At 39.6% G+C, this 18,641-nt stretch overlaps 1 protein-coding gene across 1 annotated transcript; it reads right to left on the minus strand.

The window, feature by feature from the left end:
- Window positions 1-4,145: 4,145 nt before the first annotated feature.
- fzd4 (frizzled class receptor 4) lies at window positions 4,146-16,504 on the minus strand. Its single transcript, XM_044118523.1, has 6 exons — window positions 15,781-16,504; window positions 12,535-12,672; window positions 11,537-11,923; window positions 11,274-11,419; window positions 9,557-9,804; window positions 4,146-9,445 (listed from the first exon to the last, which is right to left on the minus strand). The coding sequence occupies exons 1-6, from the start codon at window positions 16,036-16,038 to the stop codon at window positions 9,027-9,029; spliced, it is 1,596 nt and encodes a 531-aa protein (XP_043974458.1). The 5' UTR covers window positions 16,039-16,504; the 3' UTR covers window positions 4,146-9,026.
- Window positions 16,505-18,641: the final 2,137 nt, after the last annotated feature.

Genomic DNA, 18,641 nt, shown 5'->3' on the forward strand with positions numbered 1-18,641 from the left:
GGACAGATGTACCTACAAACCCTGGTCAGGCAGAGATGCCACACACCATCAGCACATATGATCAGACACACATTCAGAATTAAAGGATTTATAAAGACGTTTTTACATTGAATAGAATGGTGTACAAGTGATAAGGTTTTTTTTTACACCTCAACAAACAATTTAAAATCTCTTACTCAAATCTCTGTGCAACCCTTAAACCACCACCCTCTTAACAATGTTTTCATTTATGTTAAAGTACAGAATGCTGTAAGTTAACAGTATTCTTACATGCAAACTTCACTTTTGATATGGCGTTTTTTGGGGTGACTTGCAGAACTGACGTTCCTTTAAACAGGAGTGAGCTATGACAGCTCAACTTTATCTGACCAGACTATATTTTTCTCAATTCCCTGGGCTCTTTGAGAACTGTTTCACAATTATGTTTGACTCCTTTGTCAGAAATGTCAAGAGGGTCACTTAAATAAGGCTGGTTTATGGTGAAGTTATGTTGTTTCCACTTCCAGATTTTGGCTCTAATGGTGTTGACTGGAACAAAAGGGTTTAAAATTGTATCTGTAGCTTCTGGTTTTAGAACATTATGCAACATTAACATGTTTTTGTGAATGTCTCTTTGCTTTTACCAGTAGTACCTCTCTGTCCAAAAAAGAGGCACTTTTTTATAGGCCATCAGTTCATATTAAGCAACCTAATATTGGGCTGTACAGAAATGTATTCTAAATACTGACAAATTTCAACTTCCAGTTTCAACATTTTCTTCATACTTTGAGTAGAGAAACTGCCAAGAATTATGCCAATATGATGCAAATGGGCTAAATGGGGGATGGAGAGAAAGACTGGACAAACTTTAAATTGCAAAACAGTTCAACATGAGGAAAGAATAAGTGAAAAATGTGAAGGACCACTGAGCACCACCTGCTGCCAAGTTTTCTGTGTCCTCTATTTCTGTACTCTATGAATGCACAGATGCGCAGAAAAACACGAATAGAAAGCAAATCCACACAGGCTCCTAGAGATGAATTATGTTTGCATGAGTCATTTCCAGTCATTTGGTTTGCCAAGCTGGCTTTCCTATGATGGAAACTAATGGTATCATGAGGTTTACTGCATTTTTTTTTTTATTGTGTTCCAAAAGATCACCATTACTTTCCTCCTCCTTTGTCTGCCTCTTCATTTTTTTTCTCTGTCTTGTTTTGTAAGCTAGCCCCTCTTTCGTCAGTGACTGTAGGCTATTGAAGAGCAGACACTTCTATGGATGACAAATGTCTTGCTGAAATAACATGGATTCTGTTAGCTTCTTGGCCACATGAGGCCACATATCACTACACTACTAAGCAAAAGTAACATGAACAATACAGTTAATGCTCTATGTTGATCTTTGGTTCTGAGTGGATGATGAAAGTGTCTGTATTTACCACAAGGATCAGCGTTATGGATACAACCTGAACCTGTACCTCCTGAACCCAGAGTGGAGCTACATCTCTCTGGAGACGAGTCTAAATGATAAATCATCTACCTCCCAATCTCATTAGAGGCTTTAAAAAACTGAATGTATGCCCGCACTCTGGGAAGAAAGAGTAGTCAGTATAGATTGGACAACGAGTGCCATCTAGTGGTAAAAGAGGCTCAGGGTAGCCTAATACTGCAAAACGTATTAGAATTGATTCAGTTTATGGTGTTAACCCACACCTTCTTTAAATGTGTCATTGACTTTTTGTTATCAGTGCAGTCATATTTGACTATATAATAAGAATTAGACTAACTAGTAATAATAAAAAAAACATTATTATTATTATTATTATTGATATATACTTACTGCGTCTATACAACAGAGTATTTTACATGGACAAAATGAAAGAAAAAGACTTAAAAGCAAAATACTTAATAGAAAATAACAACAATTAAGTTCAATAACATTCAAAAATCTCTCTCTTCTGCTTTTGTGAATATATACTTTAAAGCAAAGAATATTATGGTCATGTGAAAAAACACTGTATTATGCACTTGGCATAAAAAAATAGTCAAATCATTTGTGAATTCTTATTTTTTCTTCTTTTCTTTCTTTTTTTTTACTGTTAAAAAAAACAGAAAAAAAAAATGTTTTAGCCTGCTTGGCCTTTTACCAGTTCTATCAATAATGCATCAGTGTTAAACACTAAAGTAGTTTTGGACTGTTAAAAAAGTGTACATTGAGAAAACAATATTTTTTGTGAATACATTTGCAAGTGCATTTACTAGTGCTTGATCTCCAAAGGTTTCATTGTCAAATCTCTGTTCTGGAAATATGTATTCTTTAGCACCTCTTCTAGACCACAGGAAAAAATTAGGACACCTTATCCATTGGAAATGTGGGGTTAGATCTCAGAATGAGGGATAACAAGTAAAAAAGGGATTGAAATGATTAAGCGACTCAAAGTTTATAATTTGAGGAAAAACACAACTTGACTTTAGAATAAAACATGTTTTGAATACAGTTTTCTTCACCAGTGAACCGAAAGAACAAAGCCTTAAAGATTGCAGACAACTCAGGTTGAATGTATATGTGAAATATATCTGACCAATCAAAGCTCATATTTCATAATTTCAAGCATAACAATTAACGATCAGTTCACTCCTCTTACCAAAACACATCAAAACCTTTTCAAATATCCAACCTGACCCTAAAAGCTGAGCCTTTCTTTGTCTTGGACAGAATAATCTCAGTCCTTCACGCGCCCTGCCAAGCAGAAAGACCCTCTTTGTTTTAACTTTATGGCGACTAATTCTCTAATCTCTCTCTTGGCCAGGCTTTTTGGAGGTTGGTCTCAGCTCGTTAACATGTTTGGCCTGAGAACCAACATTTTTAAATCCTCCTTCCAACGCACTGGCGCTCAGGCCAAGACAACTACGTCACCCAGAATCCCCCAGTGGTGACCGTTGCTTCAGAATATCCATACAACATATTCACTGAGCAGAACGGGGGGGGGGACGATTTCAACATTTCTAAGAGAGAACAGCTGCAACATTCTGCCGCTGGATGATGAGAGATTTCCCTTTTCTCACTCAATTCATTTCCCTTTACCCCATACATTTTTTTTTCTCTTCAGCTCTTGTTTTTGTCCCTGGGTGCTCATTTCTTTTTCTCTCTGTCTTAAAAACTATGTGCCCAAATCTCTTAGCAGTCCTTTTACATACACACACCTGGCTGTGTATGTTTAGCATGCACACAAGTTCACACACACAGAGGTCCAGCTCTGAAAATGCAATGCTGAAAATGTGGTGTTACACATTTCATCCTTAATAAAAAACCAAAATACTACTGAAAGGCAAAAAAATATACAAGAGAGAATGAGTATTTCTGTGTTTTTATAGCGTGTGAACTGGATGTGTCCAAATTTGACCACAAGAAGCTAATAACCAGAGGTTGTAATGTAAAACTGTCACTTATGGGTATGTTTGAGTGTAATTTTTTATGTCATTTCTGGGATGGAAAATCAGCATTTAGTTTGAGCTGTTAGCTGTTAAAGATTTGTGTGTGCATGTGCGTGTACATGTGTGTGTGTGTGTGTAACTAACCACATAAATGTACAAATGGCTGCCTCGATGGAGAAGCCTGGGCATGGAAATGACCTGTGGCATTCGCTGGAAAATGTTTTTGAGCCCACATTAATAAAAGCAGACACATAAAGCTGATATAGAAGCAACACGATGTGGGCTGTGCAGTTTGGAAATTTTACAGCTCTATCTGCATGCGTGTGTTAGAAAACCATCAGAATGCGTGCACGTGCATGTGTCTGTTAGTGTGGCCACATCTGGAAACAATAAAGCCATAGATGCTGTCACTTTCCCTTTACCTCAGGCTTTTGAGCGCGCTCTTAAACAAACACTCAATTCACTCCGAAAATTACAGGAAGGCAACTGGAGCTGCACGGTTACATATTTGGACGCTTTGCCTCATCTTCTCTGCTTACACATGCTTACAGATGCACACACACACACACACACACACACCCGCACACACACGCACACACACAAATATGCAGGCAAAAATACAAATTAGTTCATTTTTTCCCCGTTACAAATACCTGCACCTCCTAACTTGTGTTGAAGTGTTTCTGCAAAAATGAGACCTAACTTTGATTGTTTAGCATATTTTATTTGTTACAAATATTACTGCGTATGCTACAGTGTGCATTTGATGTTGAAAGTCTATTGCCGAGCTACTCCTGGAGACACAGTAACAGCTTGTGCACCAACAGATTTCAGCAGCACATTTATTGCAAATGTACTGGGCATTTTCTAATCTAATTCAGTAATAACAGGGAAACATTTTAACACAACTCAAATTTTATAGTAGAAGTTCTTTGGAGTTGGACAGAGGCTTTTGGTGCTGTGGCCTTGAAGGAAGCCGGACAAACGTATTTCTGAGTTACGTCTCAAGTATGAACAGTTCAGACCCCTCAGGTTGTCAGAGACCTGCTTACTCAGCATTCCCTGAACCAGATGTAAACTAGTTGCGGTTTTTATGCTCCTCGGGTCTAGATCAAACTCCGTGGAAACCTGAAATGTGCCAGATTTGCTATTTCCTCTAAATCAAGACTGAAAATATTTTTGTCAATGACAGATTTGGTCGAACAATCTAAATAAAATTCAATTGTTTTATGCCTTCAAGTGAATGTAACCAATTTTATGACACATATTGTATTTTAAATGTTTTGTATGTGATAGAGTCTATCAGATAGACTAACACAAAGTAGCACATAACTCAGAAGTGGAAGGAGATGATTCACAGTTTTTGTTTTATTTTTTTATATAAATAAGAATCTTAAAAATGTAGAGGACAATTGCACTTGTCTGCCTTATTAATAAGCTTGTAAGACCATAAACAGTGGTGTGTTGAATTACGTTCGTGTGTAATTTTATCTCAGGATGCATACAACTATTCTGTGAAACATTAGCAAAAATAACTGCATCATGGAAAGCAATGAACACAGCAAATAGTTTGCGAATAAAGTTATGAAGCAGGATTAGGTTATAAAAGGTAATCCTAAACTCTGAACATCTCAAGGACAAGGTTCAAACCATCATCTGACAATGGCAAGAATATACTGCAGCTATTAGTTACTGTATGTATGAACGCTTTGGTGAAGCACTGTATAATCAAATACTGGTCAACATAGAAACCAGGACACATACAATTGCATTTTGTGTCTCCCAAATGGCAAAAGGTGGACATTTTCACAGTAAGGGATATTTGGAAAATCAGTACAGTCATCTACCTAGTAAATTGTGGAGCATTTCATTTCAAATTATCCGACAAGCTCAATGTAGACAAGGATTTCTTTTTTCAGCAGGACTTTGAACCTGACCACACTGCCATTGTGTCACTGTGGTATAGTGGTACTTTTAAAGCTGATTTCCTCCATGCTGCTACACAGCACTGATGTAGTAATTTCATGAACAGTTCACCAATTACGGAGTACATATGCTGCACAGTACATGATGGGCTAAGATATCTCTATTTTTTATTGGTCCAGTATATTATTTCCAAAGAGAAAATGGGAAGATTTTAGTGTTTTTACTGATAGGTTTGGGAGAGTTGAAATTGCTTCATGATGAAGCATCAAAACTTAATTTGTCTTCCGAGACAAGAGGTGGCAGCATTGTCCAACCCAAAAAGTGGACAAAGTTCATCGAATGTGCAGAACATAAATCCTTTCACTAAATAAATTTTTGGCAAAAATGTCACAATGTGGCTTTTAGGAGGCTCGGAGAGCTCAGCTCATATCTTTACATTTCCTGTACCAGGGTAAACACAAAATCAAATGTCCAAGAATTAATCGGTTTGAGATTAAACACGAACACACACCCCAACTTGCAGATGTAAAAGCACAGGCCACTTAGAAACCAAAAACTTTTATTCATCTTCTTCTGATACAAAAGTGGTTTTTAAATAAACAAGTCTTTAAAATTTGTCACATTATTTTTACAAGGATAAATTAGCATTTTATAATACATTGATGACATTGCAAAGAACACGAGTGTTCAACACAACAGGGAGCATTATAAACCTTAAAGGTTATTATTTGAGCTGGCTAATCGAGCTCACTGGCGATTCACAACTGGGTTTCTAAAAGAATTTACAAATCGGCACTGCCAGTGGTTTAAGTCCTGCACAAACATTCACTGCAGGGGGTGGGGGTTAAGGCACATTCAGTGACTGTTTAGAAAAGTCACCTTAAGCTCAGACTGGTCATAAGAATAGGAGGAGGGGGGAGTGCTGTCAAAAATTTAGATGGTTTAAAAGGGAAACTACATTAGCTCAGAGGGGAGGTGGTCACAGGTTAATTTAATTCACTTTAAGTGAAAGCAATGTTTGACTTTGGAGATTCAATAAGTGTACCCAGGTATGCTGGTCTGATGAAGCAGGTTTGTGTAAACGGTGTCTGATTCACCACAACGATTGATCCTGAAAACATCTTTGAGGAAATATGCAGCCAAGAAATGCCTGGTTCCTATTGGACAGGCTGTGTGAGGCACTGTCTGGTTATCAACATTTAAAAAAAAGAAAAAGAATAAAACACAGCTGCTTGAAAATAAGTCCAAAACACTGAGGACGTGACAAGAATGAATGCATACATCATTGCTAGATAGACAATTAGGCAGATAAAGAGGGTCAGTTTCAGAGTATCGTAACTGAAGGACTAGATTGGCTTCAGCTACAATCTGCAGAAAAGACAAAAATAGTGAAAATGGTAAAAGAGAAACAACCCAAAACCTGAAAATCTTCCCTACATCATCCATGACATTTAGAAATGTACAAGACTGTGTTCCAGAAAGGAACTCTGATTGTCTGAGGACGTGAGGTGAGACGTATCAAGTGAGGCCATGTGGGAAGGCGACGAATAACAGCAATGGGGGGGTGAAGATATTCATTCTTATAGAACCAGTTGCAGTATGCTGTCTCTGTACAAATAAACAACATTTATAAAAAGCTTATTGTTACTGAAGAGGAGGGCTACTGGATTTGTTGACTCTTGAATGACACATCTGTAAGAACAGTTTCAAAGATACTTTGGCATCGTAGTCTTGCAGTAGAGGGCCTTTAGTACTCTGAACTCCAAGTTCTGCAGAAGGTTTTAGCGTTTGATGAGCACACTTTACTCTGATCCAGTCCCAACTTAAGTAAGTATCAAGTACAACTATCCAAGTTCATGAAGAAGAGCATATTCTCTGACTGATATTGCTGTTGCCTAATGTGTGTTTTGGCAGCTGATTGTCCCATAACTTCTTGCTTTAAAACCTTCCTGGGTTCCAATGTTTGGAAAAGGGCAGGGTTAATAATTCAATTTCCTGAATTGTATGGTGACCCAAGAGCATATAGAAGGCAGGGTTTGCAGGAAGACTAAACAGCATTGGACACTGGCTGAGTTTCTCACAGACTGCCGAAGTGACGCACAAAGGCATATTTCTCTGCAATTTACGCCTGATAAAGAAAGTCAAAACAGATACTTACAGTTACAAATTCTGTTTGTCCTCATTCTGATGCATTGGTGGAAATTTTCTGAACTTTTGCACCATTTGCTTTCACTTTCCATCAACACCCTAGTATAAAGCAAATTTAGAAGTAAGGTTCTGTTGTTTTATAAATGATAGGTCTCTCTCTCTCTCTTATTTAGAAAAATTTAGATTAGTTTTCCCAGAAAGCTTATGTTTACAACTAGTCTGTTGAACCAAAGCATGCTCTTGCCTCAAAAAAAAAAAAAAAAAAAAAAAGTTTACGCTAATGCTAATTTATAAACCTTCAAACCATCATCACATTTTCAGGGGGATATTTAAATAAAAATCTAGGAATATTTATAGCATTACTAAAGTTGGAACCAATTACCTTCCTATATCAAACATCCTGAAAACTGAACATTTAAAGCACCATGAAGTGACAATGGTGTAAAGGTTCATAACTTGATTTCACATAAACCACTGTCATGCTTTTGAGGTTAGATTTGCTTTTAAATTATAGATTGGGACTTTACTGATCTCATCCAGAATAGCTGATCGCTTCAGCCTCAGGAATCATCTAGTCTAAATTTATACAGAATGAGACTAAAGGAAATATCTACTGAAAGTAAGATGATAACTGCTCATAACCTTCTGGTAACACCTCATCTACCTTTAAAATAATGGCTCTGTAGGCATAACTGAATTGTAATAGTTTGCTCTCATACTTTCTACTTTTGTCTTCACATTTCACACATTTATAGTGCAATAATTACAGCATCGAGCCTCGTTCCCACAAATCCAAAGTAATAAAATCCACCTGCACTAGTATCTGATAAAAAAAAAAAAAAAAAAAAAAAAAAAAATCATGACCAGACAGAAATGCAAACCATTTGTCTGTAAACAAATTGTAGATTTAAGGCAGTATTTAGGGTATTTCCTACAGTTGATTTGGTATTTTAATGTTGATTAACCTGCAACATTAACATTGCCAAAGTGACATCAGATATTTCCGGGAAGCCAAATATCTGTAAATCTGCTCCAGTGTCAAAGCGAAAAAATTTAAAAGCCCTTCCAAAGTCACAATAGCACATGGCTTCATCGTATTCAGCAGGGTCGGTCTCTTCTGCTGATCACTTAAGAAATAGAGACAGAAAGGTAGAATCATTGCTTATGTGCATCTTTTCTGCCTTTTCAGCATGTCTTCTTTTTTTATTTTTTTTGATTCATTTTTTGCTTTTCCCCACCTCTCAATGCGACAGAAATCTAATGAGAGGTAGAGAGGCTACACTTGCAACAACATGTATGACTCAGTCTTCCTATTTTCTCCTTCATAACTCCTATTGGAGGCAGGGAGTTCATGCAATGGCGTTATATCCAGTGGCTTCTCTGAGAAAGTCTGGCTACAATCCTCTGTTCCATTTCTAACCAGGTTGCTGACTCTCTTTGTCCTTCATTCGGCAGAGCAAGTTTCTTTACGAGAAAAAAAAAACAAAACAAAAAAAAAAACAACGCAAAACTTATTTCCCGTCCATTTTCTCTACATCTCGTCACACCACTGTCTCGTTGCCTTTTCCCGGTTTGATCCAGCTTTCAACAGGCGCCCTCTTGCCGCCTCGGCTCGCCCGGCTGTCCCTCAGCAGTCGGGTGGAGCAGCGCTGCCAGGTGTGGAGGGTCTTCGCTGACCAAATCCACATCCCTGATGTGATGCCCACGAGCAGTGACATGAAGATCCGAAGCATCTCCGACGCCACATACGAGTCCCGGGGGCTTGTCTTGAACTCCTCCCAGTTAGACAGCTGGTAGAGATAACATCCGATGACCGTGGATGCCGGAACAGTGTAAAGAACAGAGAACACTCCGATCTTCACCATTAGACGCTCCAGTTTGTCTGTTTTAGCTCCGTCCTTTTGCAGATTAGAGCGGATCTTGAAGAGAGCAACCAGGCCTGCGCAGATGAACAGAGTGCCTGTGGGGCAACAAGAAGACATGCATCAAAGAACAGAGAAATAAAGAGAACAGCTAGAGTAGAGTGATGAAATTAGTGTATAAATCATTTATTTTCCAACCCTGTACCTACCTATGAGAAGGTATGTTGCTAATGGCGCAACCACAAAGCCTGTGAGAGCCTCTTGCTGCTGGTTACCAACATAGCACAGTCCAGTAAGGTCATCAGCATCTACCAGTCGCATTATAAGAATAACGATGGTTTTAACAGCTGGGATGGCCCAGGCCGCTATGTGGAAGTATGAACTGTGCATTTCAATTGCTTCATGACCCCACTTCAGTCCAGCAGCCAAAAACCAGGTGAGGGTAAGGATCACCCACCTGGAAGAAAGTGGGGAGGACAGAAAATGGGAAACTGTAAGCGGCTTGTGTAAACGCTCATAAAAGTCACAACTGAGGCAAACAATTCCTTCTGCAAATTTATAGTGGCCCTTCTTTGGTTCACCAGCAGGATTTTAGAGTTTATCCAATTTTAATGTCATGTTTACTTTTACTGACACTTTGTGTTATGGGCAGTTGTTCCTTGCACAGGAAGCACAAGGAGAGACAGAAGTGTCTCAGAACTGAGCTCTTCTGGCAGAAAGAAATAAAGAAAATTATGTTTTTATTAGTGAGTCATGACAGGAGTCATCCTATTTTTAGTTTAACCAACCCCAGCTGGTAGCCGGTTAGTTGGAGACTCAAAAAACGGATTTATTTCAGATCAGCCAACCAACCATCATTTAAGAGCTGACAGCAACACGCTTTATTGTGGCAACTGTTACTGAGGTGTTTGTTGTCTAACAGATTATTTGTAAACAGCCTTATTGGGTATGAAAAAGTGGCACCAATTCATTTTTGTCTTGGGAAACTTGTGATATTTGACCTGGAACAGCCTGCAGCAGCTGCCGCCAAGGAGACTTCAAGTATTACAACTATTTTTGAGCTTTATTTAATTTTTGCTTTCAGTCTCTGTTTACTATGCGACATGCTGGGTTCGGAAACAATGGCAGCCTTTTAGAAATAAGTCTACGTTCTCAAATGAATGCACACAGAGACACCACTTAAAGTTAGTAACGCTGTTCGGCTAATTGTAATCGATGTACAGAAAACAGTTTGAAATGCCATTGTTTTAAAATATTAAATCCGTTTTATGGCATCTACTTTCTCACACATACTGTTCAGGGTGGAAGGGCTTGGACGAGTTACTTCAAATGATGTTAATAGTAAATTGGAACGCCGCAATAAATTTCAATGGTGCTTTTGTATTTGTGATAGATAAGAGTCATTTGTTTTAGGAGCGACTCAAAACTTTATCCCTTGTGTAACATTCTCAAAACAAATCAACTGGCCATGTGCCGTTTTAGTGGTAATTAAGTCACAAAAGAAGCCACTCGCCAGTTATATAACAGCGTGCAGTGATCGTAGCTCTGAAGATTGGAGTTTCTGGCCTGCTGCCGTTTCCAAATGGCAAATAAAAAACAGGAAAACAAGAACTGTGTGCGAGGGAAGAAAAATAGCTGTGACAGCAGTGTGGGTTTCCACTGCAGCTTCAGGGCAGCATGCACTTGAAAAGTGGTGGTTTTACCAAGGCTACCCCAACTCTGTGTGCGTGTGCATGGGGGAGTGTGTGTGTGTGGAAATGAATCCAACTAGTGCAGAGGTTATGAGACAGGATAGTTTGATTTTTTTAAGGAAAACAGGATGCAAGTCTCGTGTTCCAATTGTTCCACCACAAGGGCCATTCACAGCAGCTGATGACAATGGGGAAACTGGGACGAACAGAAGGAGGAGAGAGTGTTTGAACTAACCACAGTGAGGACGCCATGCCAAAGAAATAGAGGAGAAGGAAGACTATGGCACAGCCGGTGCTCTTTAATCCTTCCTGGACCAGAATCGGAACGTCAGTGGCGTCCAAGTCGCAGGAAACGCGCTGTCTTCCAAGAGTCAGTCGTACCTAAGGAGGCAGAAAAAGTCAGATGTACCAAGAAAAGGGGGTTAACTTAATAACAGAATTAGAAAGTTCTATGAGTCATCTCAACTTGAACAATGATGCCTTTATTCCATTACTCACCAGGTAAGCAACACTGTACAGATTGCAACACATTGAAAGAAAGATGATTGGCCTCTCGGGATAGGAGAAACGCTGCGAGTCCAGGAGAAAGGTCAAGACTGTCAGAGTGGTCGACAAGAAGCACAGAACGGCCCACACTGCCATCCAGGCATCTGTGAAGACTTTGGCCCCCCGTCGGTAAAGGCCGCTCTCGTAGCCACACTGGAGGGTACAAGTTTCGGTTTGTTTGAGCCAAGTATACTGCTCAGGTGCCGATCCGAGGGCCTGACATTCCTCCTGATGAGGAGGGTGGCGGACCGGCTGGTAAGGGGGGTCTTCGTCACCTGGACCCTCCATGCACATGTGGTTGTGGTCATTTAAAGGTGGGAAGAGGCTGCAATTAAGCACCTGGAGAGACATTACACAAAAAAAAAATACTTTATCCCTGTCACTTTTACAAGGTTATCAGATTACAAAGTAACAATAATCAAAATTAGGTTGAAAATTGTTCGATAAATGCAACTAAAAATGTAATTGCCAGTGTCATTAATTATTAACATTAAACACATCAAGATAAAAAAAAAAAAAAAACAAGAGCACTGATAAAAACTCATGATTTTACCATATTAGTAGCTTCTATAGTCTTTGACACTGTTTACTAGTTTTTAATCAATCTTCAACCTAATCTATATTACTCTATATCATAATTTGTTTCTAACCCTCCAATCATTGGACGTCGATGGCAAGTTCTTTAAAATTTTGTTCTTATGAAATACATCTGCCTGTGAAATCTAGAAGAGCGATATGTAAACTGGGGATCTCAGTTGGGAAAAATTATGGCAGTATTTCTGCTCGTTTCAGCTGGCTGGTGTTAAGCTCATCATGGGAAATTGTTGTAAGAGAAAAAGCCGTCAGATGTAATTGCAGCTATGAAACTTTTTAACTGTACCCTGAAAACTTGTTCCCCCCCTTTTTTTCTTAAAAAATATGCATGCTTTCCTCATGACAGTGCGACTCACCTCAGGCCAAATGAAGCCAAACTCATTGAGAACAGGGAGGCATTTTCTCTTGACGGACAAACACATGCTCTTACACGGCCCGATGGGGATGGGAACCTTGTCTGTGCACATGGGCACATAAACTGAGCAAAGGAAGAACTAGAAGAAAAGAAAAAGAAATATTTATTTGTTTAGCATCTTATTTGCGTGGGTTGTAAGATTCTATAAAAGAAACCAAAACACATTATTGTCTTGCTTGGCAAATCCCAACAAAATCAAGCAGCAGAGGTTTATAAATATGTTATAAAAGGTTCTACTAGAGAAAAGACAGAAAGAAACATTGATTTAACATGACTAAATCACAAAGATGCACTAAAAAAACAGCTTCAATGCTTCGTTAGTGAAATTAATCCGTGAGGTAGCAAGTAAAATATGTTGGAGGGCTCAGTCTGTTTATATTGCCTGGATAAGAAGCAGAGGGTGCCAACACCCTGCTCTCCCACATGGCTCTTTCATCAAATTGCATTTGCTTCCTGCTGTCTGAACCATTCCAACACCCTTAATATTGGTAGAATCTCTATTTTTAAAAAACTCCATTACCCACCCCAGCTGAGTGGTTTGAGGTAAGTCTTTTTGCAGCTTCTTAAGAAAAAAAAAAAAAAAGATCACCTAATAACATCAACTTTAAAATAGATCCTTAAGATATGCTTATGAAGACACAGAGCTGCCAGATTCGACTGTGGAGATAGTGATGCAAAAGAAGAGTAACTCCAGGGTCTCAGAAGTCAGAAATTTTAAGCGATTTCACGCCTCTACTGTGAAAGCTCCTGACAGTCAGAGTGTAAAATTGGACCATGCTCATGAAATGAAAATTTATAGAATAGGAAAGCATGTTTCACTCAGCTCCCCTGACCTGAAGGTAATCAACAAGCGCCCTCGGGTATTTGGCAAATTGATGAAGTGAAATGAAATTTTGCTGCTGATTTTTTTTAGATTAAAAATCTCCCAAAAACATTCTTAATACTTGGTGCAAGAAAAAGTTATGTGTAAGTTCCCCCTCCAAAAAAAACTAAATAAAAAAAAAAGGGTGTGTCAGATATAAAAATATGTAAAACAAGATATGTTATATAAATCTAGTATGACTCAAATACCTAATTTGTTACCGTTTCGTGATCTGGAATAGCCTCTAATTTTTAAGCTGAGCAGAATTTGAATTCCTCTAATTCGTTTTAAATAAAATGTGTCATAATTGTGAACGACTCTGCATGTAGACCCAATTCACTTGCAAAAAGTGTGCACAGTTGGTGGGGAGGAGTGTATGAATTTACAGACATTTGGAGATCCTTCCTACAGTAGGCTATGCATGCTCAACCGGTGACAGTAATGTAACACTTTCTGGGTGTTTTCCACTGACCGTCTGTAACCCGAGTGCTGCCACGTTAATGCTAAAAGCTGCTCGGGTTACCAGTCAGGAAGCCTCCCATTAGAGCAAATGTTAGGCGATACGGTTTCTCCCTCCCCTTCCTCAGTCTTTGGGTGGTGGTATCTGTGTTCATCTGTGTGTGTGTGTGTGTGTGTGTGAAAAAGAGAGGAAGAGTTGGGGGTGTGGGTGTCAGCTAAACTTACAGGACAATTTACAACTGGAGGCAGACAGGTTGATTTTATGCTGCAGTTGCTCCTCGTTCATGCATCTGGAGGCGCTGCATTAATGCAGCCGATCCAGATGCGTTTTGCAGCTAATTTCACGTGGCAGCAGATACAAATAATTTACTGCAAAACCCAAGAAAAGGGTTTATATTTAAGGCTAGATGTGCTTTCTTTGGCAGGAGAGAAGCAGGGAAAGTTTCCACCCTGCCATACATCAGGCATGTGAGCCTGACTGATTTCAAGGTATAAAATTGTCCTTCATAACTGTTCCTTTGAGTTATTGTCCACGTTAATACTATTCCAAAGGAAGGGCCATAATGACTTCAGTTTTCTCCAAAGCCATGGAGCTCAGAGTAACAAAATACTGCCCCTCCCACACCTGTTTCTGTGCAATACTGGTCTGCTGTCTGAAAATATATATATATATATATATATATATATATATATATATATATATTTAGAGAGAGAGAGAGAGAGAGAGAGAGAGAGAGAGAGAGAGAGATCAGCTGTTAAATATTTACAGTGACCAAAACGACAAACAACCTAAATGGGCAATACCTATCACTTTTTAAATCCTGGTTTAAAACTACAGTTCACAATTTCAGCGAACAGATGATGTTATACATTTCTGTGCTAAATGTGGCATTTTTGCTCAAGCTTATCATTAGAAATAAACTGATTGCCTTTTCCATGACCAATACCAAATTCTGGGGTTTTTGAGGTTGGAGGTCCCGCTTCTGATTTTAGGCTCTTTCTTTTTCTAAGAACTGGAACACATAAGGGACAAAAAACATACTGGAATTCACTGATTTAGGGTTTGAATCCAACTGATTAGAAGATAATCCCTTGTCAGATTTTTCAACAAAAGTTTTTTTATTTTTTATTTACAGCACATCAAAAGTTTGTTTTGATGTGCTGTGTTTCATTTCATCAGTGTTTCATTTATACACTGAAAATGGAATAACGTTTTAGGTTTAACGCGCATTAATCTGGTTTTAATAAACCGATTATCAAGCTAATTGTGCATCCGAAAAACCTCTTTAATCAACCCTTAATTTTTCCCCAATTTGAGAGATGCATTATGGGCCCAGACTATTTTTTCCCTGCATGGTGCATGAGTCAAACAAGCAGCATTTGTCTCAGGACACTAAGGGTACCATTGTTAACAAGAAGACTGTACAGTATATAACTGAAGATCCAGCTGCTGCTGTGTGGGGCATGGATGAACTCAGAATGTCAACAGACAGTGGGGGCATTTTCAACGAAATTAACATGACAGTTTGGCGAAGAAAAAGAAATTGGAGGGAGAGAATCAGCGGAAGAGACCCTTCCACTTACTTTAACTGCCTGGGAATCGACCTATAACATGCTGATTATTTCTGGCACCATCAGTCTGCGCCGCTCACAGAACAGGCAGTTATTGCAAGTGGTCTGGCTCCCTGTCATGTGCTCTGGGACCACACTGTTTCCCTTTGCGTACACACAAATATAGCACACTTTCAGCAGGAGCCAGGCTTTTTTAAGAGCCAGGGCGGCTGCTCCAAAGTTTGAGCATGGTTCCCATTCCGTGCTCCGCTTTATCTCACTCTAACTAATACATTATCACGCTTGGTCCCGTACCTTGAGCTGACTGGAGCAGCCGTACTGTATGAGCGGCGTGAACGTGGTCAGCTGCAGCTCGGCGTCCGACTGCAGCACGTTGCCCACCAGGTTGGGCATCTTGGTGACGTTGTAGCCCAGACCCTGGCACATGCTGATCCGGATTGGGTCACAGGTCATCTCCTCATCGTCGTCGCCGAACGCATCAATGGCTAAGAAAAGCGGACAGACCAGGAGGAGCGCGAGCGACACCATCATCATCCTCATTGTCCCGGGCATGTTGACAAAAAAAATCCCCCACCACCAGAACCGACCGAGTGAATAATATTATCTCCACAGACTCCGGTAAGGCAGGTCGCCTTGGATACCGAGGCACGTGGGTTTAAGGTTAGTCCAGCAGGAGCGCAGCGCGTGTCGTCCCGTGCGTCTTTTGAGGTTACAACATCCCACTCTGAGCCGTTCTCCGCAGTCAGATATCCAGAAAATACAAGTGGCGAAGCATTGTCAGACCTGTGCCTGGAGGAGTTGATTGGTTTCCCGCAGCTTGAAGATACCCCTACATGTCTGATATATTCCCGATTTGTTACAGCGATAACTTCTTGTCAAAGAGAAACGCGCTGCAGGTCCTACTTTGCGCCTACTGCCTTTAAGCGTCCAGTGCTAAACTTTCTTGTGTCTATGAGGGGAGACTGTTTCACCCGTCCGGAGGACACCAGTCCAATCACAGCGCTGGATTTGGGTTTTCCTGACCAACCCACGGCCAGAAAGGCGGGATCTGCAGTCAGCCTCCTCCTATATCCCCAGTCTCTCCTTTCTTTCCCTAATTTGTCTAGTTTGAAAGATCCTGATCTTATTTTTTTCATTCTACTTAGTCAGAATCCCACTCCTTCGGGCAGTGGTTCCCAAAGTCGGTCCTCGAGGGCTGGCATCATGCATGTTTTAGTTCTCTCTCTGGTTTAAAGCACATGGATCCAATGATGGATCACTGGAAGATCTATTAAGAACACTGACATGCTGAAAAGGTTGTTACTACCACAAGAGAGAGAACTAAAATGTGCAGGATGCCGGCCCTTAAGAGCCGACTTTGGGCTCCCCTGCCTTAGGGATACTCAAAGCCCCACCCCATGGTTCTTATTTCAGGTAGTGGTTCAAATATTTTACTGAAAGGGAGTGGATGCATCATCAATTGTCACTGGAAGCATGCAAGTGCATCTCAATAATGTAAAACATCATTGAAAAGTTTCCCTAATTTACTTAAAAAGCTAAACACTTATAATTGGTAGATTTAATATAGAGTTATTCATTTCACGGGTTTATTTCTGATCATTAAACTCATTGTGACTTCCTCTTGATAACAGTCCACTGCTTCTCTACAGGGTTTACATGAGGCCAGTTAGCTGGCCAATTAAGCCCTGTGATATCATGTGCAGTTAATTGGTTGTATTATCAGAGTGAACAGATGCCAAGTTCTGCAGGGAAAGTAAATCAGGAATCATAAGGTGCTCTGTGACTCTCCATCCCGTCATAGCACTTAAGGACATTGATTTTTAACTGAAATGCAAAATGTATTTTCATCTGAAAATATATCACAACAGTAAACCTTTTTCTCCTTACCCTGGTTAGAAGCATTTGATGTTGTCACTGATTCAGAATTACCTTAGTAAGAATAATCTAGCATTTATGACTCTTGTCTTGGATACATATGTGCATTCTGGCTCCTAATGCACTCACTCTGAGTTGTTTGTACACCTTTTTTTAATTTACCATTCTATACCTCCACTTAACTTTTCATTAAAATGCTTGATACACTGAGCAAATGTCAAGCAGCCAATTCAGGTAGTTATATACTACACACCGACATTGGAGTTTAACAAACTGAGAAAATATCAGTTCATTTTCAGTAAACTGCTCCATATGTATTTGTTTCAAAATTGCAGAGCTTTACAATACTACTTTTCAAATATACTTTAAATGTAATGTTGTAGTGCAGCCATTTTCTCTTTGGTGCAACACCCAGGTCTGTTTACCAGTTTCGGGACTCGACCAAAACCCCTCAGTGTCATTACCTTGAGACATAATGAGATTTGGTAAAGTATAAAACAGGCTTTAATGATCACATGTTACAAATCATTCAAGTCATACAAATGGGACAGATAGGGTGACTTTCACCGTCCAGCCCTGGGCTCCACTCAGCACACTGCAGGGATGCAACCGAAGCAAAGATTGCAGTACGGGGTCTGCTTTTATCTTCTTCTCATTCTGTGCCCTCTCTAAGGGGTGTTGGCCTGCGAAAATCAGTTTTTGTTTGTGTGACTGTCACCAGTCTTATATATGTTGTGGTTATGCAAGTGTGCAGCAATGTGCGTGTGAGCAGACAAAAGAGATAGAGGAAAAACACAGAATCATATATCCATAGCGGTACTGTTGATAGGTCTGACTGCAGGTATTTTTAGTATCTGAAATCGTACTACATTTATTTCTCACCAGGGCATTACATCAGACTATAGAAACGTTTTTTTTGTTCCTTTCTTATGATCATTTATTTTAAACAGAAAAAAAGTAACTGAGCACCGTAGTTTTTGTTTGACTTAATATGGTAATTGAGTCAGTAGTTGCATGGTTGGGTGCATTTATAAGCAATGCCTCTTGCCCTTTGTTTCCCAGTGGCCCCTGAAAAGCTCAATTTTAAAGGACAACAAAGTTCTTTGATCCTCCTCCCCCTACCTATAGTAAGCAATTAGGACACCAAACCCCTCAGAAATATAGAGTTTGGACTAAAAACGAGGGGCAAGGAGAGAAATAAAATTCAGTCGTACTGTACTCCCTGTCTTCTCCAAAAGGGAAATTATGACATATCCAGAGCTGTTATTCATATTGCGCGG

This window comes from Gambusia affinis, linkage group LG06, assembly GCF_019740435.1.
Source record: "Gambusia affinis linkage group LG06, SWU_Gaff_1.0, whole genome shotgun sequence".
NCBI classification, from domain to species: domain Eukaryota; kingdom Metazoa; phylum Chordata; class Actinopteri; order Cyprinodontiformes; family Poeciliidae; genus Gambusia; species Gambusia affinis.

What these genes read in the sequence shown, in the direction of transcription:
- fzd4 (XM_044118523.1), bottom strand. Translation starts at nt 16,038, where the DNA reads ATGCCCGGGACAATGAGGATGATGATGGTGTCGCTCGCGCTCCTCCTG. An exon ending in GCTGCTCCAGTCAGCTCAAG is followed by an intron (nt 12,673 to 15,780) that starts GTACGGGACCAA and finishes CTTTTCTTCTAG; the next exon opens with TTCTTCCTTTGCTCAGTTTA. An exon ending in AGCAACATACCTTCTCATAG is followed by an intron (nt 9,446 to 9,556) that starts GTAGGTACAGGG and finishes GTTGCCCCACAG; the next exon opens with GCACTCTGTTCATCTGCGCA.